At 40.4% G+C, this 22,344-nt stretch overlaps 1 protein-coding gene and 2 pseudogenes across 3 annotated transcripts in view; 2 read left to right on the top strand and 1 right to left on the bottom strand.

Moving 5' to 3' along the window:
• The window catches only part of LOC111337121 (uncharacterized), a 34,587-nt gene extending 23,080 nt beyond the window's left edge, over positions 1–11,507 (top strand). For both annotated transcript variants that reach the window (XM_088725829.1, XM_088725832.1), the window contains exons 4-17: positions 225–338; positions 469–591; positions 1,367–1,463; positions 1,555–1,773; positions 2,297–2,673; positions 3,176–3,343; positions 3,804–3,914; positions 4,502–4,618; positions 4,970–5,060; positions 5,281–5,661; positions 6,842–6,964; positions 7,701–7,826; positions 8,536–8,880; positions 9,297–11,507. In XM_088725829.1, the coding sequence (XP_088581955.1) occupies positions 225–338; positions 469–591; positions 1,367–1,463; positions 1,555–1,773; positions 2,297–2,673; positions 3,176–3,343; positions 3,804–3,914; positions 4,502–4,618; positions 4,970–5,060; positions 5,281–5,661; positions 6,842–6,964; positions 7,701–7,826; positions 8,536–8,880; positions 9,297–9,922 (3,018 nt within the window). In that variant the 3' untranslated portion in view covers positions 9,923–11,507. The remainder of the gene's footprint in view (positions 1–224; positions 339–468; positions 592–1,366; positions 1,464–1,554; positions 1,774–2,296; positions 2,674–3,175; positions 3,344–3,803; positions 3,915–4,501; positions 4,619–4,969; positions 5,061–5,280; positions 5,662–6,841; positions 6,965–7,700; positions 7,827–8,535; positions 8,881–9,296) is intronic.
• A 360-nt stretch (positions 11,508–11,867) lies between these two features.
• Positions 11,868–15,889, bottom strand: LOC148743310 (uncharacterized; annotated as a pseudogene). Its single transcript, XR_015989052.1, has 3 exons — positions 14,999–15,889; positions 14,187–14,336; positions 11,868–13,491 (listed from the first exon to the last, which is right to left on the bottom strand). The product of XR_015989052.1 is annotated as an uncharacterized LOC148743310 (transcript).
• A 4,071-nt stretch (positions 15,890–19,960) lies between these two features.
• LOC148743311 (uncharacterized) overlaps positions 19,961–22,344 on the top strand; it is a 4,536-nt pseudogene continuing 2,152 nt past the window's right edge.

Genomic DNA, 22,344 nt, shown 5'->3' on the forward strand with positions numbered 1-22,344 from the left:
AACAACGCCTGAAATATTCGGATTTAGTAGGGTTGACTTGGGCTCGAGTGATTTACCATTTGATGGATTATTAACCTACTAACTTTGAAAATTTGTGAGGATAAAAATATGAATGACGAGGTAGTTGTGTCATCAAGTACTGAGTCACTTGTGAACTCTGAACAAGGAACCAAACACATTGGAAAATTATTTCGTCAACGTCTTTATTCTTGACTGAATTCTAGAACTGGATAGCGTATACAAATCATCCTTCTTCGTGGGGAGCTAAAGAGACCTCGAAAGTTGTGTTCTCTGAGTATGAGACACCAAATGCAAGAAACAGCTACGCCTTATGTAAGGTATGTGCAATTAAGGGATGGCACCACATTCATGTCTTCCCAATCTCCCTGATTCCTCAGGGAATCGAGTACGTTTTCATCTTCAGATCATGCCTTTCTTCAACCAAACTGTTTTTTGCATTTATTGCAGAATATAAACTTCACAAGCCCATTTTATGAGCCACCAGTTGTTCTCACAGCTGTACTCAATGGACGCAACAACCGTGTTAACATAGGAAGTCAAGTGAAAGGTCCCTTAGTCAGTTGGCTGGAGGTATATTAACTGATTGTACACTCGCTCGCTCTGGGTCTTTAGCTTATGCAAACAATGTACTGATACTACTTAGGTTAACTTTACAGAGAGAAGATGGCTGCCCTTGACTTTTCATATTTTTTTTCATCACTGACTAGTAGAACTGACCCATTCTTCCAGCTATCCATATCTCTGTTTATCCATCTATGCATGCATGTATGCAGGTATGCATGTATGCATGTATGCGTGTGCATGTAGACATGTATGCCGGTGTGCATGTATGCATTTGCGCATGTGTGCATGTATGCATGTATGCATTCAGCTATTTGTTCATGAATTAATTCATCCATCCATCCTTCCATGAATCCTTGCATCTTTGCATACAAACGCGTATGTAGCTATCTATTCACTTACTCACCTACCCGTTCATCGATAAAGATTTCAAGAGACGAGTCAGTGTAGTTGAATATGATATGGTAATATGTATATGCCGCTTATTCTTCACTTCCATACAATTCATAATATACACGATGTATTTTCAAACAAGTTTGGTTGATTTTGAATTCGGTCGTAGAGTAGGGGAGGGTGTTAGACATTATTTGCTTTTAGTAACCGATATCTCTTTACATAGCAAGGTCATTGTTATGTTTATTCACCCGATGCAACATTGTTTTTTTCAATCAGTTATTGTGGGACTTATGCTTTTCGTCACTCTTGTTTCTCCCTCACCTCATTTAATTGGATGAAGCAATTTTCTTGACTACATCTTACCTCGCGCGACCTTTTTGTTTGATAGGAAGTAACCAAGTCTTACTTTCGAGTTTGTATCAAAGATGACGCAGGACATGATGGTCAGAGGGCAAATATAAATGTGGACTATTTAGTTGTAGGAGGTAAGTTATGGAATGAACCATTTCTGTGTTTTCTTCTCGTTTTTCAATATAGCCTTCTTAAATAACGGTGTAACATGCCTGCTTTTTCTAGACCTTGATCCCTGTATGAATGCAAGCTGCAAGTACCACAGTCATTGCGTTACCTTGGGTCCTCGGCAGTTCACATGCCGCTGTAAAAGCAGCTGCCCATCATTCGAAGAACAAGTCTGTGCCTCCAACGGCCGTACTTTCAGAAACCTCTGCTTACGGAAGAAAGAAGTTTGTAGAACAAAAGGAAACTATTCTTATTATCACCCAGGAAGTTGCACAGGTATCACAAGTATGATTATATGAATTAGTTAACCGTGAGGCTAAAAGCAGGGGGGGGTTGGAGAGAGCAGACATTGACTTAAATTTTGTCGCTCTGTTAACAAAAAAGGTAACACTTGAGTCGCAAGCGAGAGCGTCACTAAACAGATACATATAAATATGGAAACTGTTATTTTATGAAACTGATTTTAAAAAATTCAGGTCTTTTCGGGGCGTCAACTTGGTGGAACTTTCCTTCGAGTCTCCTGGTTGCTTCAAAGGAACTTTGTCAGTTCTCTGATTGAAGATGGGTAAACAACAACCACTGTACACATAGCATTTATTTCCTTGTATTAATATAATTTACTGAAAATAGCCATCGACCAATGAGCGTGAGAGAATTTCTACGGTTCCTTATATTAGAAAACTACGAAGCTAGCGACTAGAAAATACTCTGAGGTCTTCGTTGCAATAACTTCGTCCTCTCACAGTACCAATTACTAAGCTGATTTGGTCTGGATTCAATTGTTTCTGCTGATTTGCAGGTTTTCCACTCCAAAGAGGAAGACATAAGTTTCGGAACGTCCCTTCCTGGGCAGAGGATCAGTGCGAATCCATAGACTTTGATCCTTTTGTATTCTATCCTCACAAGAAAGTCTACGTGCAACTTACTGTTAATCACTTTAATTATTCTGATCCCGGCACCGTGCACGAGGCCACCACACCCTGGGTTGAAAGCGTCAACAGCACTCAGTTCACAGCCTGCGTCACTCGAGCTGGTAGGAATGATTACCCCTCGGATAGCTTTGCCGACGTTGATTGGATGGCATATCAGGGTGCTCCCTCTGGGGGAGTGGCTGGTGAAGAAAAGTTCTCAAGATGGTGGACTGGAACTAGCTGTCAAACAATTACCCTTCCAAGCGTATGTAAACTGTTGTGATCATGGATTGTAAGGGGGATAGGGGGAGAATCTCCTCTATTTGGCCTACAAATAGGGATGTGCCGCGTATCACAGGAATATCATTTTGGACTGGGACCCCTAAACAAAGTACAGTCTTAACTTATAGGTCCCGGTGTACTTTTGTGTGAAAAAAATTGCTTTATTTCAATGTAATTCTAGACATACTGTTGGGATATACTGAGAGTTGCCTCCTAAATGATGGTATGCACGAGGTCGACTGTTTTAATCCCAACAGTGAAAATTGGATTTTACTTCCTTAACAGGTTCAGGTTCTGGAAGGTTCGGGGCGTACTCCCGTGCACGCTTTAAGCACAGAATCGACGTGCAAGAGATGGGGTGGGGAGGGGGGCGAGGGGGCAAATATCGCTGGTGGGCCTCTAATTGGTTCAAATATATCAACTCAAAATCGCGTTTATCACTTAAGCTACTTGGACATTATTGATCCAATTATTTGTTCTTTCAGGGAAAGTTCCTCACCTCGCCAACAGTAATTGTAACTGCTGAACACTACAGGACAGGTTTAAAACATGACGCTACCTGCGTATGGCTGGAAGATGTCTCAGCGAGTTCGTTTAAGATTTGTCTACGAGAGTTTCAAAACTTTGCAGGGGTTCATGATGAAATCTCTGTGGTTAGTATTAAAACACAGGGGCAGGAAACTACAGCATGTATATTTTAATTTGTTTTGTTTCAAGCACCATATTTCGGCTTCTCAAATCAGCCTTCTTGAGGTATGAGTTGAATTATCGTGGAAACTTCGCGTTCCTTCGCGTTTTGTTTTTCTTTTTTTTTTTTGAGATGCTCATGATTTATTTGCCATTCAATAAAGAAAAAAAAGCGTTTTTAGGCTTAGATTGAATCTGTCACAAAAGTATTTTTCAGTGGGAATAAATACTTATAAAAAGATCAGCATTTTGCTTTTTTGTGAATAAAACTCGCTTTTCAGGAATTTTGATTCTTTTCACACTGAGTTCTCATTTTGTTTCTTTTTCCTGACCGCTCTTTTTTATTTATTTGGTTTTTGTTTAAGGTACCCAATTTTTCGTAAACAAAACTGATGAATTTCCTCCTTTTTTTGTACCCTCTTACAGAACTGGCTGGCGTTTGATTCCCTTCCTAGACCACTCTTTAGAGAACACAATGATGTCAGCTTTCAAAGCAACCTTTCGCCTGTCAAAAATTATAACTTTGCCTTCTGCAAGGTAATTTGAAGTTATTAATTAATTATTAATTAAGGGGGTGAATATGATGGTGACGGTTAGCCTGCGCTATGCTCTCGCTCAGTGGAGTCAGGTGAAAAAATGGAGCAAGCACTGGAAATGAAGATTTGGCTCCCCTTGGCAACCACTAATTCGCTTTTCTCCATTCGCCGAGGGTAAAAATGGCCAGTATAACAAAGAACACTGTTTCTATCCTCCAATTTTTCTCTGTTAGCCAAGGAAAAGACGACAAATAAACAAATTGATTTTCTTAAGTAACAGTTGATCACGAGGTTTTACGATTCACTGACTCGGCCTGAATCCAAATACACTCGCTAGCTTTTGACTTTTATAATCATAGAATGTGAGTCAAGCGTTGGATGCTATCCTTGAGTAGCATAGTGTTATAAAGTCAGACGTGTAAATCAAGTGAGGCCAGGTATGCTACGATGGTTTAGTTTTCAGAGCTTTCGCTGATCTACAGCATCATTAGGGATGATGATGATGATGCCGTAGATCAGCAAAAGCTCAGAAAACTGAACCATCGTAACATACCTGGCCTCGCTTGATTTACATGTATGGCTTTATAGAATGTGAGCTTTGTTGGAAGTTACAGCAAATCACCAACCGTGCTTTTGACAGCCAAACATTCTACTTCTGGAGGAAATGCTGCGGCAGAATGCAATGGTATAGTGAGCTGGATAGAGGTAATTTGAAAATGCGTAAGAATGAATACATACAACTGAACAAAGCACGCATAAATCGTTACTTTTAAATCACACAGAGGAACGATTTGACGAAATAGCATGTCATTTCGTGCCATTAATGCTGCAACTGACTTAGCTACACGTACTGCTAAATTAGCCAGAAATATTGCAACAAGACACGGATAACTCGATGTGTGGATACCTATCAAATGATAAAATACTGAATTTTAAAGCATGCAGTTCTGTCGTCTCTCTTGTGACACCTGTAAGTCTTGAAGTGGTATTTACATCCGGCATCAAAATGTAAGTCTTGAAGTTATATTTATATTCATTAAATTTTTTTTTCAATAGTTTATCACCACCTCTGGCTTTAGAATATGTGTCAAGGAAGTGTTTGTCAATCGCTTTGATCCAGTAACTGTATCGTATGCAGTTCTAGCAGGTAAAATCTGGTAAGGTGTCCTTGATTTTAAGCGTGGGGTATGGTCTCTTTCCGGACGCATTTCTCGGGACACTTGCTCCGGACACTTCTGAAGCAGAAGAAAAATAATTACACCTAACCTAAGCAAGCAAATCATGCTGAAAAAAAAAAGCATTTACAAAATAATGTTTTATCATAGTAAATGTGATTGAAATAAATGTGTTTCACCTTTCTTCAACAGACATATGCCTTGAAGGATGGGCGTACTATAAGGGATACTGCTACAGAAGAATTTCTTCCTGCGATTCCTGGAGTGGCAGCCAGGCAACATGCGCCACCCTGGGGGCTAATCTTCCCAGCATTCACAGTCAGGAAGAAAATGTGTACATACAGAGTCTACATGGTGGTGACCACTCGTGGCTTGGCCTTTCTGACCGGAACACTGAAGGAACATTCGTGTGGAGTGATGGATCACAGTTTAATTTCCATTACTGGGCAAGCCATCAGCCAAATAATTTTCACGATGAGGACTGCGTCCATACTCTTGGTTTCCTCAAAAATCACAAGTATAGATGGAACGATGTAAATTGCACGGACTGTCATAAATTTACTTGTAAGAAAGGTAGGTTTGCCGAGTGATGGGGAATTTGTTTTTACTCAGAGCAAAGTTCCTGGGTTTTATAACGCATGGGATTTTGGATACAATGTATATATGAAGTTCACATATTTTGAACTGCGGTATTAGATACGTATCATGCACGATCCTCGCAGTAGAGAGCGCTCTCTACTGCGAGGATCGTGCATCATACGCATGGGATTTTAATAACGTATTCCAATAATAGGAGGTTGTGCTCGGAAAAGGAGCCTTACGATCCCCTTCCCCAAGGGGGATCTGGGGTCATTCTCTCCAGGAGAAAAAGTTTAGACCTGGAAGCTCGAATGTGATTCCAGCACTGAGGTCATCAAAATGAATGGTGTTTATAATAACTAACCAGTGAAGTCAAATGCCTTGCAAAGCCCCCATTAGTTTATATATGTGTAAGTTCTTTGGCATACAAAGCTCTGCTTTCATGTCCAAATTGAGCACTGTGGGGTGAGTAATTGCCGCTAGCATTGCGCATAGCTCACTAGGCTTTCCTAGTTTGAGCACTCTGGCATGGCTTAGACGATACCACAAATGTGGGATCGTTCGGGGTAACCATATCGGTTCTCCCCCATCCTAGCATCAGCACTGCACTGATGAGGCCCAGAAGGCCGAAACAGTGCTGTCTGCAGTTATATATATATATATATATATATATATATATATATATATATATATATATATATATATACATACTAATTCTGGGTGTCATTTTGCCAAAACAAAATTGAAAAATCTTTTCACATTGCGGAACATAAATCCAAGGTGCACTCGCACCTCGTACGTCATAACCTTGCTTTAATTTCAAATTTACATCTGAGTATAAGAAAGGAAACATGAGAATATGTTTTCAAGCCAAATGGAGATTAACGTGTTTGTTTCGCACTAGCAAAGATATCCTGTGGATTATAATTAGGAATATCATCTTTCAAAATATCCTATAGGTGCTAAACATAGTTTACTTACGATGTTCGAATAAAATTCTAAAAAGACTGTGACCTTTTGACTGAGAAATAGGGCCGTTCCCCGAACATCAACACAGTTCCTTTTACGTTTATTCGTTGGCAAACCAAATGCAAATATTTGCCAAATGATATTAACAATTAACTCGAGAAGTAATTATAAAAACTCAAATATTCTGTTTACATTTTACCTCTAGACTACAATGAATGCAAGGAATTTGCTTACGGCTGCCCAGTTAACGCCACTTGTGTGAACAATGTTGGTTCTTACTCTTGCCAATGTCCAGCTGGATTTCGCCTTAACGGAAGAGATTGCACAGGTTTATAAGTAACAAAGTTGAAATGGTGAATTGGCCACCGTAATGATTACAAAAGCTGACGTTTCGAGCGTTAGCCCTTCGTCGAAGCGAATAGACACAACCCACAATTCCACACACAACCCACAATTCCTCTATTCGCTCCGACGAAGGGCTAACGCTCGAAACGTCAGCTTTTGTAATCATTACGGTGGCCAATTTACCATTTCAACTTTGTTGATATATCCAAATTATTTCGTTACTCCCACCGACGCAGCCCCAAACAGTTTCTTTCGAAACTATCAGCCTTTATTCATTTATAAGTAACAGATGGCAAGGGATTATAAACTGTTTATAACCTCTTGTGTATAGCCAAACCCTAAAAGAATGGGTTATATTTTTGATTTTAGGTATAAAATCAGTCAGGTTTTCAGGTTGTGTACTAGCTAGAGTAGTGAGACTGGTTGTTGTTATTTCATGTTATTTCTACGTTAATTAGTCAATTGTAATGAAATAAAAGTAACACTAATAATAATGAGTAGACCTCGTAGTTTGGTAAGTAGATGAAGTAAGAGGCGTAATTATGTTCATTTAGCTTTTATTAGAGATATTTTAGGTTAGCTTTCAGCCTTTCAAGTTTGCGAGGAAACATTTGGCCATTTTCTTCCTTTTGGTTTTTTTTCTTGCATTGTGAGTTGTATAATTGCAAATTGGTAGCGCGTAATGTCATGACAATAAATTGAGATATTTTATTGAACAGACGTTGACGAGTGCAGCTCGGGTTCATCTTCATGTCATGCTCAAGGCCAATGTGTGAATGTTCCTGGTTCGTATGAATGCATCTGTTTGCCAGGATACGTAGGGGATGGAAAAGCTAAATGCGAAGGTAACTGAGTATCGGCATCAGAAGGCTCTTCCTTCCTCACTTCAAGGCGTAGAGCCCTAAACCTACCATTTCTCAAAGACGTTAGTTTTCATTTTACCATGACTAACTGGCTTCTGACACTCTTATAATCCTTTTCGCGTTGACTGAATTATTCGCTAAAATTTCTCAAAATGAGCTGGTATAGCATCGAACTAAGGTCAGCCTAAATTTCTCGGCCATTAACGTTTTACTTTGAATTTTTCTTTTGCCTGTTTTTTGTATTTTCATGGTATGTTGGTTTGGGTTTGTAGTAACGTATTACATCTAGACACGAGAATGCTCTGTCTCGAATTCTCGGCCCTTTTTTTCTCTTTCTCATGCTAAGCTCCTGAGTGGGAGGGCTGAACGCTGAACTTGGCTCGTTTGTCATCACATTGAGTCAAACATTTCATGCCCGGCCCCAACTAACTGAGTACATTAGCATTTTATTATTTGACCGCTGCTTTTGCCTTTGTTACACTTTCACCCTTGCGAGGCCTTACGCTGGACTGCGCAACTTTTTCCGGCCCTGTTCGCGCCATCACCTAAGGCCCCCATATCCCGCCCACACAGGGATTTTTATCATGATGGTTTTCAGTAATAGCTCTCACGGGGCCGTATATGGTCCATGATAAGACTTTTTTCTGCCTCGTTTGGCTCTACCTTAATTACGTTTCTCTATTTCCGACAGCTCCACGCCTGACAGCAACAAGCTCTTGCGTGTTGTCTACCTCAAAAGGTACATCTGGTCACATCAGAATAACTCAAGCTGGCTCGCAATATTACAATAATATGGATTGCAGATGGAATTTTTCCTCCAATGCAGTTATAGAACTTGTCTTCTCCAGTTTTCGCACTGAATCGTCTGCTGATTTCGTGTCTGTGTACGATGGCGGGTCGGTGTCTTCGCCTCTGATAAGAAAAATGAGTGGATCTTCTCTCCCGCCACCTATTACAAGTTCTTCTAATAATCTCTACGTAAAGTTTTCGTCTGATGGCTCAAATACGTACGACGGTTTTCAAGCAGCATATCGAGGTAAAGCTTATCAAAAGGTGGCTCAAGATGTTTTGATTTTTCAAAAACTAGTCGGAGCGAGACGACTTCCTCTCAGAAACACCCTTAGTTTTTAGCCTTATGTGTTCGAAATTCGATAGACAATTCTGTGAATGCTATTTCTATAGGGATTTTTTTCTGCAAAGTTTGGCAAAAGAGTTAGTCGCACTAGTCACTATTTAGAATCATTTGATTTTTTTTTATAACGTAGAGCTTAATTTTCCTACATCTTACTCTATCTTGCAAAAATACGACTCTATGGTATTGCAGTTTCGTATGTTATGTTATGTTATATTATGTATGTACATGCAAATGATTTAATAACAGAGGAGAGAGGAATGTCAGTTACCTCAAGTTATTTATCAACTTGCTATTTATTCTCTCAATTCTGTTATCAGTTCTTACTGATGGATCCTTACGTATCAATGGTAACACAGCTACTGGAAGGGTTGAGGTCTACTATGATGGCCAGTGGGGTACAATTTGTGACGATGCGTGGGATATCAACGATGCTAATGTAGTATGCAGGCAGCTTGGTTACACACGAGCGAATCGAGCCTATAGTGGCGCCACCCACGGTCAAGGTACTGGTCCAATTTGGATGGACGACCTGGCATGCTCAGGCAGTGAGTCTCATGTATATGACTGTAGACATCGTGGATGGGGAAACCATGATTGTACACACAGTAGGGACGCCAGTGTGGAGTGTTTCTTGCCAGTGCGTTTGGTAAATGGTGGCGCTAGCTATGGCCGCGTGGAGGTCTATCACAATGGGCAGTGGGGCACGGTCTGTGATGATAGTTGGGATATGAATGATGCTAATGTGGTTTGCCGTCAGCTTGGGTTTCCCAGCGCATCATCAGCTCCTCACAGCGCACGATACGGTCAGGGATCTGATCCCATCTGGATGGATGACGTGGGATGTCAAGGAGTAGAAGCTTCTCTGTTCAACTGTGCACACAGAGGCTGGGGAAGTCACAACTGTGGCCACGGTGAGGATGCCAGCGTGATATGTAACACCTAAAGAACCCCGAAAACATATTTCTTTTTACTATGATTTCTATACGCTGGAATCAGTTACATTATTATAGTATGTAAAAGAGAAATATCACTCGGAATGAGTGAAACAAATTTAGAGTAAAAAAATCAAAAGCTCTCTGCGAGAAGGAAGAGATCCCATTTTCTTTTGATCGCTTAGACTTTGAATATTACATTTCGGGACCTAGTTTCTTTCATAAATGTTAAGTTCAGTTAGAAACAAATACAATTTTAGGTATCTGGTTTTTTGCTGAAGTTTTGCCGAAGGCTAAACATCGTCATGTTGATTAACAATCTGGTACGGTTTGAAAATAGGAACTCCATTAAGTAAGCTTTCATTTCACGTTTTCAATGTTGCAAATTTTGTAAACTACTTCGAATGGACAAATTTAGGTAAATGAAAAAATATGATTTGTACAATGTTCTTAGTTACAATTTCTCTTTTTTAATAATAAATAAAATACTAGATATAGCAAAGTAGCAGAAAGCTTTTTTTTTTTTTAATAGATAACAACTTTCTTTCATCCTTCCATTATTCTTACGGTCTCCCTACTGCGTATGAAATTTGTAATCGATTTCCATCTTGCCTGCCTGTGTACTAGTGTTAGGGCAGAAGTTACAGTATTTGTGTGGTTTTATATGTTTTCAACCTTTCTGCGGTTTCTCTCGACAGTTTTCACCCTTCCATCCCGCCTTATTTCCTCCCTTTTGATGTTGAGTGCGTCCGCTAAGTCTCTCTAGTCTCATGATAAAAGAACATGTAATACTGGTGTGACTACAAAACCTTTTTCCAATTTGAAGTCGTAATATGAATTGTTTTTGGCGTCACCAGAAATCGGGGACATTTTGAGCCCGTTACGAAATGTCAGCGGTATATCGTATTACAGACAATTCAATATGGCGACGTCGGAAGTGAAGTGAACACGTAGCTTTCTGTTTTCGTAAAACCCCCCGAGAGAAAGGCCTGGTACCTTTCTATCCCAGAAAGCCAAAGGAGACGTCAAAACAAGGAAAATGGCGGCAAAGTTGTGCAGTTACTGGGACTTGTATCTTTCGTGTTCTTCCTTCCTAAAATTGGGGTATTTAAAAATGGCTTATTTGGCTTTTGAACTCTGTGAAAATACGAAGAGTTTCCCGGCTCGAGGAAAATTTGTGGGCCAACATATTCGACCGTTTACGAGCGATTTAGTTTAGCAAACTTCTGCAGAATGCATATCGAACTACGCGGTTGCGAATCTTCACAAGGTTGTTCCCACGACATAACAATTGTAACACCTAGTCGAAGCAGATTTTAAAAGTTTGTATGGGAGAATAGAGTCAGAATTATGAGTTTACTTGTTTACCTTGGGAAAAAGTAGGCTTGAATTTGAGTATTTCTTTTTCGCAGCGATAGACGCTTTAACCGATGCAGGCTGCATTTCCAAGTACGCAGCGAAAGAATATCCCATTCTTAGACAGCTATTTTGAAAAAATAATCTTTTCCAATACATTTTCTCATACTGTTTCGGCGCCATCTTGCTTGTAACACGAGAATCGCCTCCGCCATATTGTCCCAAATTTCTGGCAATGATTTGAGTTTATAGGCGTAAATTAAAAAAAGTTTGGTTGGGATGTCTTTTAGGCCTTCAAGGGCCGTTGTGACGTGATGTGAAAGGTCAATACAGGTGAAATTCGGAAAGCTCTTAAACAGCCTTAGAAACACGACACCCAGTTTCTCTAAACTTGTGAATCACCATAACATGTTGTCCTTATGAAAAGACATCATCTTTGACAACCGAATATTGCTTTACATTTAAAAACTATTCGCCGAAAGGGAGGTGGTTAGTGGTGAATATTTACCGAGCCGCCGAAAACAGTCAGATAATAGAGCACAAAAAGATGAGTTACCTTTTTTATAAAAGCCTTGTTATGCCCTTATTCGAGTATGCTGATTTAGTTTGGGGAGACAAACATAATGTAACTTTAATGTCTAGTTTGCAAGTGCTTCAAAATAAGGCGGCTAAAATAATATTAGATCGACCACTGTATTCCTCTGCGTCTGATGCGTTAACTACACTGAAGTGGTTAACACTAGAAAAAAGGCGCTTCCAGCGCCGATGCGTACATGTATATAAATGTCTTAATAGTCTCACGCATCACGAACTAACATTAGTCACTCAGCAAGAACAGCATAGTTACAACACAAGAAATAAAGCAAACCTCAAAATTCCATCCGTTAAAAGAAACTGGGGCAAACAAAGAACTGGCTATCATGCTGTAAGTGATTTTAACTCGCTGGACAAAACTATACGAGCCGCTGATAATGTAAATATTTTGAAGCGTAAGATTTTTAATTCATTGATTTAAGTTTTGTATTACACATAAGATACATTAGTTTTTAGTAGCATCTTTTAGCATTTTTATTCATTGTAAATTTTTAATTTTTAATTTTCGAGGTCCTTTTTGTAAACCACTTTTTAGTGAAAAAGTTTCCTCATCAAAGATTGTCATCATCATCAGTTTAAGTTATTCATTCCTGCAACGATTACAATATTTTCAGGCAAAAAATCCCGCGCGCGTTGCTCGGAATTGAATAGCAAAGGATATTCGGAGTTTGAGTTGCTAATCAGAGCGTGCCTTCGATGCTATCCTTTGTTTTAGTATATATTAAGATGATATATAGACAAGATAACAAGAGTGGTAACAAAACCAAGTACAAGACAAATAAAGCTTTGATATGTAGGCAGAGATACATTTATGTATAGGTATTAAACACTTACAGCGAGTAATATGATAACGGTTTTGTTGGAGCAAATCACATCAATCCCTTCCATGCGACCTCGCCTTATCAAGCTCTGGTGAAAGGTTTTTACTTCCGGGGTAACGCGGTTTGCATTTCCCTATCACCTCTGACTAGTTACAACTGTTCACCTGGCAGATAATTATGCTGTTTTGAAACTCATTATTCCGGAGTACTTAGGTTTTACTTCTTTATGCGATAAAGCAGTTCTTGTTTCTGTTTTGGAGCAACTTCTAGTTTTTCTCACTAAGCTAACGCGAACGCGAGTAGCTAGTGTCGCAAAACAAAAACCAAAGTAATCACCACGTCAAATGAAAATAGGGAAGCTATCGAAAAGCAAGTTGGGAAAATCTTGAAACCCGTGAGCGTAAAAAAAAGGCAGTGACTAGATTGCGATGTTCTTCAGAATTTTCTTCTGGGGGGGAAGGGGGATTGGGCACTAAGACAAAACTAATGCAAAGCAGGTTTACCATGAAAAGTTAATCAAAAACTTACTCAATTATTTCAAGATTACCATAGTAATTATAGTTTTATGTTTCTATAATTATCATGGAGGTTAAAATGCAAGAAAATAGGCAGTCATGCAGGCCAAGAAAGTAGCAGAAGACGGGAAAATCACATGACCAGTGTTCGGTTTAGTTCCAGTCTTCGCTTCCATCGCTTCCTTTATCATGTTATGTTTTGCCACTTAGTATCCCGGTTACTGTGTGTTTTGACAGGCCGACGTTTGCATCAGTTCCACTTAAAGCCCACACAATTGTTACTTGGGTATCATCCTGATAATGATAGCAATAAAAAGACTTGATGAATGAAGGAACGAAGGAACGAAGGCAACGAGGGAACAAGGGAACGAGGGAACAGCAAAATGAGGGAACAAGGGAACAAGGGAACAAGGGAACAAGGGAACAAGGGAACAAGGGAACAAGGGAACAAGGGAGCAAGGGAACAAGAGAACAAGGGAACAAGGGAACGAAGGCACGATGGAACGAGGTGACGAGGGAAAGAGGGAACGAGGGAATAAGGGAACGAGGAAACGAGAAAACAGGGAAACGAAGAAACATATTGGATGAGTGAATGAGTACGTGAAGAATGAGTGAATATGAATGAATGAAGGAATGAGGAAATAAACAAGTTTGGATCATTGTGGATAAGTGCATAGATGAAGGATAAATGAATGTATGAATGAATTAATAGAAGTATGATTGGACGGATTAGAAACAATATTGAAAGCCTGTTACTTGTTCTTTACATTTAAAGAAAACTGGTAACCAACCATACTGGCCTGTTATAGGTTATGAAAAGCTCCTCTATTCATAGTACACAGTTTTCAATTTCTCACACAGATTTACTTTTTGAAATTTTGGCACGGCATCAATATGCAAAGCCATCGGTGACCAGCTTTCTTTCCTCGAATTAAGCCAAATTTTGTGATTGATTTTTATAGCCTGCAGTGTCTGGCTAAAAGTCTTACCTGGAACTGCACATCATTGGCAGTGTCGCCTGTTACAGCATCCCTGGAGAACTCCAACATGGTTGTACCGTCCTTTCCACTCACCTTTGTTAGGAGGAAGCTTTGGTTTGGGTCTCTGGTTGGTTTTGATAAGGACGTGCTCCAGTAATCCTGTTAGCAAATGAAGGCCAATGCTATTAATTTAAATTGCATATTTATAGAGTTTGTTAAAGGTTAGCGGGCCCTACCTTGTATTTACTCTAAAATAAAAGTTCATCTATATTATTTTCACTAATTTGTTTGTCTCTCTTTCATTTGCAATACGTTTGTGAGTCAGTTATGGAGTGAGTAATTCACTGAGTCAATCTATCAGTCAGTAGTCAGTAGGTCAGTTAGTCAGCTATTCAGTGAGTCGGCAACTCAGTTAGTTGTTCAGTCAGAGAGTCATTTAGTCAATTAGCTATCCAATAAGCTAATCAGTCAGTCAGTCAGTCATTTAGTCAATTAGTTATTCAATAGGTTAGTCAGTCAGCCAGTCAGTCGGCCAATCAGTCAGTCAGTCAGTCTGTCAATCAGTCTGTCAGTCAGCCAGCCAGTCAGTCAGTCAGTCAATCAGTCAGCTAGTCAGCCATGCAGTCTGTCAGTTAGTCAGTCAGACGTCAGTGTGTCAGTGAATTTGTCAATGAATCAGTCAGCCAGCCAGTTGCTCGGCGGTCGGTCCATTAGTAGGTTGCCCAGTTCGCCAAGCTGGTCAGTCAATTAACCAACCAATCAGCCTATCACTCAGTCAGTCAATCAATTTGTTCATTCATCCAGGCTTCCTTTATACCAACCCACATATGTCCGGCATTGGAGGCAGACCCAGCCACAGCTATATCGTAGTTTTTCATGCCTCTTCCATCAGCTTTTGTGGTAAATCCTACAGCACACCAACCGGTTGTTTTACAGGTCATGTTGAACATCAGTTTGCTGTTGCTGTAGGTCCATTCGAGTTTGAATGAGCCATCGGGAGACATGACACTTGCGTATTTTGGAGGAGCCATTGGAGTCGTGGGAGCCACGGATTCTTTTGTCGTTGGAGCCACCGATTCTTTTGTCGTTGGAGCCACCGATTCTTTTGTCGTTGGAGCCACGGATTTTTTTGTCGTTGGAGCCACCGATTCTTTTGTCGTTGGAGCCACCGATTCTTTTGTCGTTGGAGCCACGGATTCTTTTGTCGTTGGAGCCACGGATTCTTTTGTCGTTGGAGCCACCGATTCTTTTGTCGTTCGAGCCACCGATTCTTTTGTCGTTAGAGCCACCGATTCTTTTGTCGTTAGAGCCACGGATTCTTTTGTCGTTGGAGCCACGGATTCTTTTGTCGTTGGAGCCACGGATTCTTTTGTCGTTGGAGCCACCGATTCTTTTGTCGTTAGAGCCACCGATTCTTTTGTCGTTAGAGCCACCGATTCTTTTGTCGTTAGAGCCACCGATTCTTTTGTCGTTAGAGCCACCGATTCTTTTGTCGTTGGAGCCACGGATTCTTTTGTCGTTGGAGCCACCGATTCTTTTGTCGACATCATTGTTGCCGATGGTTGTATGGCTGTTGTTGATGGCAACGGCGGAGGTTCCTTCGCTAAAGAAATCAAGTTATATCTCCCATCCAATATTTTGGTCTTGTCGTGTTTTGACAAACCATTATTGTTCGCATCACTGGTGGCTTTCGAGGAGAATATCACTTTAACTTCGGTGGTATTCTGCACAAAGGAAAAAAATGAATAAAACAAAGGAAATATTGCAAAAAGATGGGTTTTCCTCAGTTTCGAAGAGGGTGGGGGGACGGGGTGGTAGGTGGTTTGAGAGCAGATGCTGGGGATGAATCGTTCAATCGGGATCTGTTAGACATGTTCCCTAAGAATATCTTTCTTCCATATTTCCTGTAGGAAATTCTTTGGATAGGGTGGATGGGGGGGGGGGGGGGGGGGGGGGTCTAAGATACTCGTTTTCTTCCCCCCTGAAGGATTTCCGTTGAAGGATTTCTGCTGCGAACAACTCGGCTTTTCGGCATGAAAAGATATCATATCGACTTAGAACTAGAAAAGGCGAGTTTAGAGCAGTGTTGTCATCTTTACGCTACTAAATCGTATCATTAATACCTTAAATTGGACGTCTTCAGCATCTCCCGTCTCAGCATCCCTGTAAAACTCCACAGTGGTTTTCCCAGCAGCTTCAGAGGCTGATATGAGTTTGTAACTTTGTATTCCATCTTTTTTCGGTGGTCCCGGCCCTCGGCTCCAGTGATCCTTTCAAAACAAAGTCCAACCGCCTCAGGTTTACCATAAAGCGTCAAAGTGAAGAATGCCACCGTTTATAATTTCAACGTAAATTTTTATATAGAGAATTTGACGATTGAGTATCGTAGAACCAAACCCAACGTACTCAGGGCAGCCAATCAGAAAAAGTAGGAGCGATGATAACTCAAAATAAACCATATATGGTCAGCTACAAGCGCAAGCGTGGGAAAAAAACAAAAGCGAGTGTCCGAGTCATGATCGGTTTTAATTTTGCATCTGATTGGTTGAAAGGGTAGCGGAAGTAATCTACACCAGTCACATACAGATCATTTCCTAGAAAATTAACCAACAGTGAGTGACGGGGAAACTTGTTTGCCTAACAAAGCTTAATTTTAAGATTAGGAATAGCGTAAGTCGACTGTAGCCTAGCAACATTCCTCACAATAATTTCATGAGAACAACTGAAGGACGCGGTCACGATAACTCACACCTACGGCGAAATCACCAGACTGAGAGCGTGAAAGACGAGAAGATAATATTCTATCACGAGAATTCGTACTCCATTTCTTCAGGGTTTAATAATAATAATAATAATAATAATAATAATAATAATAATAATTTACATTTATATAGCGCACACCTCTATATGAATATATTCAGTCGCGCTTCACAATATCGTAAGATAAAATTATGGCAAAAGTAACTGAGATATAAGAGGCAATACTCTACTTTTAGGTGATCATGACAGAGAACTATATACTAAGTATGTTAAATGTACTGTGTATATGTGTGTGACACGTTCAGGCATGCAAGCATTCTGCACATTACTGTGGTCGACCAAGTCGAAGTTCATTTATTTGTTTTAGCAGGTTGATTAATTTGGCAGCTGTAATAGCTGATGTGGACCTGCTGTCCTAACCCACTCATCCCACCCCAGGGAGGACATCCATCACACAGTAATCTCGTGTGTGGGAAATTAAAGTGCACCTACACCCAAAAAATTTTTTTCGCTTAACGAAGTAAGCTTATTTTTTTGAGTATTTCTGCGCAAAAATTTTTTTATTTGCTCAAATCTTCAATTTTCTATGCCCAGTCAAAATACGGAAAATCGGCCGCCATCTTGCCCCACGACCGAGTTTAAAGAGGAATGGCTCTAGTGGGTAATGTGACGTCAAATCGAGAACACGAAAGTCTGCTTTTCACACAGTTTCACTTGTTTGGGAAGGTTGTAGTCGATAATTGTCCGAAAATATGCCGACTAAGTTTGTTGTAGAAAGATGTAGCAACGTGCGAAATTTGCAAGAGGGTATCGCGCTCCATACAATCTTCATACAACACACCTAGTCGGCATATTTCGGACGATATCGACGACAATCTTCCCAAACAAGTGAAAATGTGTGAGATGCAGACTTTCGTGTTCTCGATTTGACGTCACATTACCCGCTAGAGCCATTCTTCTTTAAACTCGGTCGTGGGGCAAGATGGCGGCCGATTTTCCGTATTTTGACTGGGCATAGAAAATTGAAGATTTGAGCAAATAAAAAAATTTTTGCGCAGAAATACTCAAAAAAATAAGCTTACTTCGTTAAGCGAAAAAAATTTTTTGAGTGTAGGTGCACTTTAACGTCTCCTGCCCCAACCCTGCAGGAGACGGGACCTCCATTTATTCGTCCCTATCCGAGAAGACTAGCATATCTAACCATTTCTTGATGTTATAGAAAGGTAGCAAATTCTTCTCAATTATTTTAAGACCTTGAGTGTTGGTCCGGCCGGGGCTCGAACCCTCGACCTCCCGCACAACAGTCCAGCGCTCTATCCATTGAGCTAACCGGGAGGCGGGTGTCAAGGGTGTCTGTAGGATGATTATTCGCTTTTTCTTAGTCTGAAATTTTATTGGAATGGAATCTATGGATCTATTATCATTGCCTTGGAAGACAGGAGGGAAATACATATCAGACGACAATTTTTTACTGGGTTGTGGTCAAATGACGCAGCTTTTTTTGTCTCTAAAAAAATGTTTACTTTTTTAGTAAATAATTTGGCGACAATCCATTACTATCACACTAATTTGCTCACCCTAAAAAACTAATTTGCTCACCAACCTGTTACTTGAAATTTCTCTTGGCATGACTACCTCAAGTTGATTACAAGGAAATTACGCGTTCCTAAGAAAATGAGCTCCACGGCTGGCAATATTAGAATAACAAAAGAAACAGAAACTCTAGTATATTCGCTTCTCATAATTAATTACTAGAGAACAATTTTTACGCGACTTAATGAGTGAAAAACCGGTCAGCCGAACCTAACAGCAAAAAGTACAGTTTTCACAGTTTTACAGTTTTGTTTCTCTCTTCTTTCAATTTTATTAGATGAAGATTTTCTGAAGAATGCACTAAGCCTTGTAAATAAAGACCAGGTGGAAACCTTTCAGCATCTTTGAACGCAACCCCCTGGAGAAATATGAAACAAGAATGTTGTTTCCACAATGCTCACAACACGGCAGAAGTCTGAGAAACCCTGAAATTCGCTGTTTGATACATAATCTTGATTTGCTCGGCTTTATTTCGAAAGAATTATTTTACCATTCTTGCATGATCTCGATGCCTGCCAAAGCGGTTTGGCAAAATGAAAGCGAACTGTCAATGTGTTAAACAAAAATAAGAAACGAAATTTATCGATGAAGAAAATATTGCAGATTGACTTACATCTACGTATCCTGCACCAGAGGCATATCCTGTCACGGCTATGTCATAATTGACCATGTTTTTACCATCGGCTGTTCCACTAAACGCCACCGCGCAGTAACCGGTTGTTTGACAAGCAAGAGTGAAAATCAACTGGCTGTTGTTATATCTCCATTGCAGCTGATACGCTCCGTCTGGAGATTCCAGGGTGGTTTTCGAGGTAGCGCTGATCTCACTAAAAGCAAGTGAGGCCAAAGCAAGTGTTATAAAAGCAAAGAAGGCCATGTTCCACCCTTCATTTGCCTTACGTGAAGATGAGATGTTCGGGCAAGTACTCTCAGGTTACGAAAGTAATGATTATTGATCTCACAGATGTATTTACAATAGCCACGGGATAACGTCACAATGACGTTTGTTGGATCGGGAACGTCGTAAACTTTCCAATTTTATTGTGTCATTTGGCAGCAATGACCAAACTAATCTAAAATTTCTGTACCTGATAAACGCATGTTTTTTTTGTCATCGAAGATTTTCATATTTTCCCTATATTTTCTGTTTGAAAGTTTCTGGCATCATGCATAAACAATATTGACTTTTACATATCAACCGGATTAGCGTTTATTTTTCAAATATACTCAGTATTCCTCGATCGCAGAGTACTTTTTCGTGTTCAAATCCACTAGTTTATTTTAGGAAGAAATGATGGGCGTGAAATCTGAGAAATATTTAACGCGTTTTTCCCTCCCGCTTCCTGTACATTTATTTATCTATTTATTTTTGCGTTGCTATGTGAATTGACAGGTCGGTTCGTTGCTATGGGCTAGGTGCGAGTGTTTTTCAACAGCGAGTAAAATTGAGTTTTGGAGTATTGCGAGCGAATAAAGTGATTAAAATATACAAATATCGAACCAGCCGAGTATAATTGTTGTTCGTCAACGACATTTGGTCCTTCGAGCCGGATACTGAGCGAAGTCAAGTGAAAAATCGCCGAGTCAAGCTGTAAGTCACCTGTGTACATGTAACTGCGTGAATTATTATTATCGAGCCGTGTGGTTAATTACTGTGAAGATTCATTCAAGTTGCATTAAGATGAGTGCCTCGAACAAAGGAGAAAACAAAACACCACGACTGTTTACGCCAAGTGAGTCCACTAATTCAAGTAAACGTTCCGTTTTAAGAAAGAAATTGCAAGCCGAGAAGTTAGCCCTTGAACTAAAAATAGCCGAAGAAACGTTCGGAAATGAGATCGAATTTCTGCGAGCCGAACAACAGCAGCGTGCAAAGCTTTTGGAACTTCAAAAGAAAGCTGAAGAATCAAGATTGGAATATGAGTTCGAAGATGCCATCGCCCAGGAAGAAGGTATGTCAAATAAAGGCGATATTGATGAAGAGTTGAATGAATTACCTGTAGACGGCGTGAACGATCGGGTCTCGCGCTTAGACCTGGGAATTACTGAAAACACTGTTGTCGAAAAACCTAACAACGAGGAAATTAAATCCATTAAACCAGAGGTCGTTACAGACGTCTCTAGTCAACCCTGTAAAAAGGAGAGATGTGAATCATCTATTGCTAAAGTTCAAGCTGAGTTGAAAACCTCTGCCACAGGAAACCTTAGCATGCAGACGTCGAAGACAGATCAGTTGTTTGAGAAAATACTGCCAGCCTTTGTGAAAATCGTTAAACCAAATTTGCAGAGATTTAATGGAAATCCACTGGAGTACTCAAAATTTAAAGCAGCATTTAACGTTGAAGTAGATAAAAGGGAGGTTTACGATGCAACAGAGAAGCTTAAATTTCTACTAGATTCTGTGGAAGGAAGTGCAAGATCATGTCTAGCGAAATTCATGCCAGGTTCAGACAAATACGAGGAGGCATGGACTGCGCTTCAGGAGCGTTTTGGCCGTGTAGACACAGTTGTGTCAGGTGGAAGGAAGCATATAGACCAATTTCCGACCATAGTGAAAGAAAATAGTATGCAGATCAGGCAGTATCAAGAAATGGTTTCTGAGTTGATAGGCATTTTAAAGGAGCACGACTTCCTTCATGAGCTTAATTCGCAAGTCCCTGAAGCAACTGTTGCTAAACTACCTGCACGCCTTTGCTGTAGATGGGCCGAGTTTGTTGAAGATAAACCAAAGTGTTCAACGTGGGATTCATTTGCAAATTGGCTGGGAAAAGAGGCAAAAATCAGCGAGTCCAAGCAGCGGTGGATGTCAGAGAAGAGAGAGTGGAAGCGTTTAGATACATCTAAAGTTGATAGGCGTAGGTCAGCTGACAAATCACAATCTGGGCTGTTTGTAGGAGCCACAGGAGAAGCTTTACGCTCCAGCTGTCGAACTAAGAGGTGCCCAGTTCACCAGTCCACTAATCACACTTTGCAGGAGTGCAAAAGGTTTAAAGGAATGTTGCCTAACGAAAAGGTGAAAGTTGTTGAGGAACACAAACTCTGCTTATGTTGTTTATTACCTGGTTATCGTCTGAGTAAATGCCGTAGTAGGAATAGATGCAAAGTTGAGAACTGCAACATGCATCATCATACCCTCGTACATGAAGTCGACTTGAAATTTATTGAACGAGCAAAAGCGAAACGCGAATCTGAACGAGTGCCAGATGTTGAAAGTGAGCCTGCACAAGTATCCTTGGAAGGTGAAGACTCATCACCATGTCAGGCTGTGGAGCCCCACGAAGGGTATCGCTAGTCAGCGTACGCAGGTTGTGAAGCTAGTGGTCGCACATTGGTGGAAGTACTTCCCATAGTTGTCTTTGGAGAAACACGAAAACAACAAGTGATGGCATTGCGTGACTTAGGCTGTAACACAACACTAATAGATGAAAGTTTAGCTCCGGCACTTGGACTTCACGGCAAAGAGGTAGATCTTGAAATTCAAGGAGTAAATGTGCGGAAGGTGTTTACTTCCCAGCACATCAAGAAATGCCATGTGGCACGAGTCGGAAGAGAAGAAGTTTAGTATTCCTTGCGAGATGTGAAAACAATCCCTGGCCTGAATGGTCCGGATCAGAAGTTGAAGTGGTCAACAATCAAGCAAGAGTATCAGCACCTGAAGGACTTGGACTCACGTGACACCGACACAGGTCCAGTGCAGCTCATAATTGGAACTAACAACTCTGATTTGATTCTACCAAAACAAATTGTTAAACCCTCTGGTCAACCAGAAATTGACAGATTGCCTTATGCAGTTGAAACCCTACTTGGATGGGCG

Source organism: Stylophora pistillata, chromosome 1 (assembly GCF_964205215.1).
Source record: "Stylophora pistillata chromosome 1, jaStyPist1.2, whole genome shotgun sequence".
Lineage (NCBI taxonomy): Eukaryota > Metazoa > Cnidaria > Anthozoa > Scleractinia > Pocilloporidae > Stylophora > Stylophora pistillata.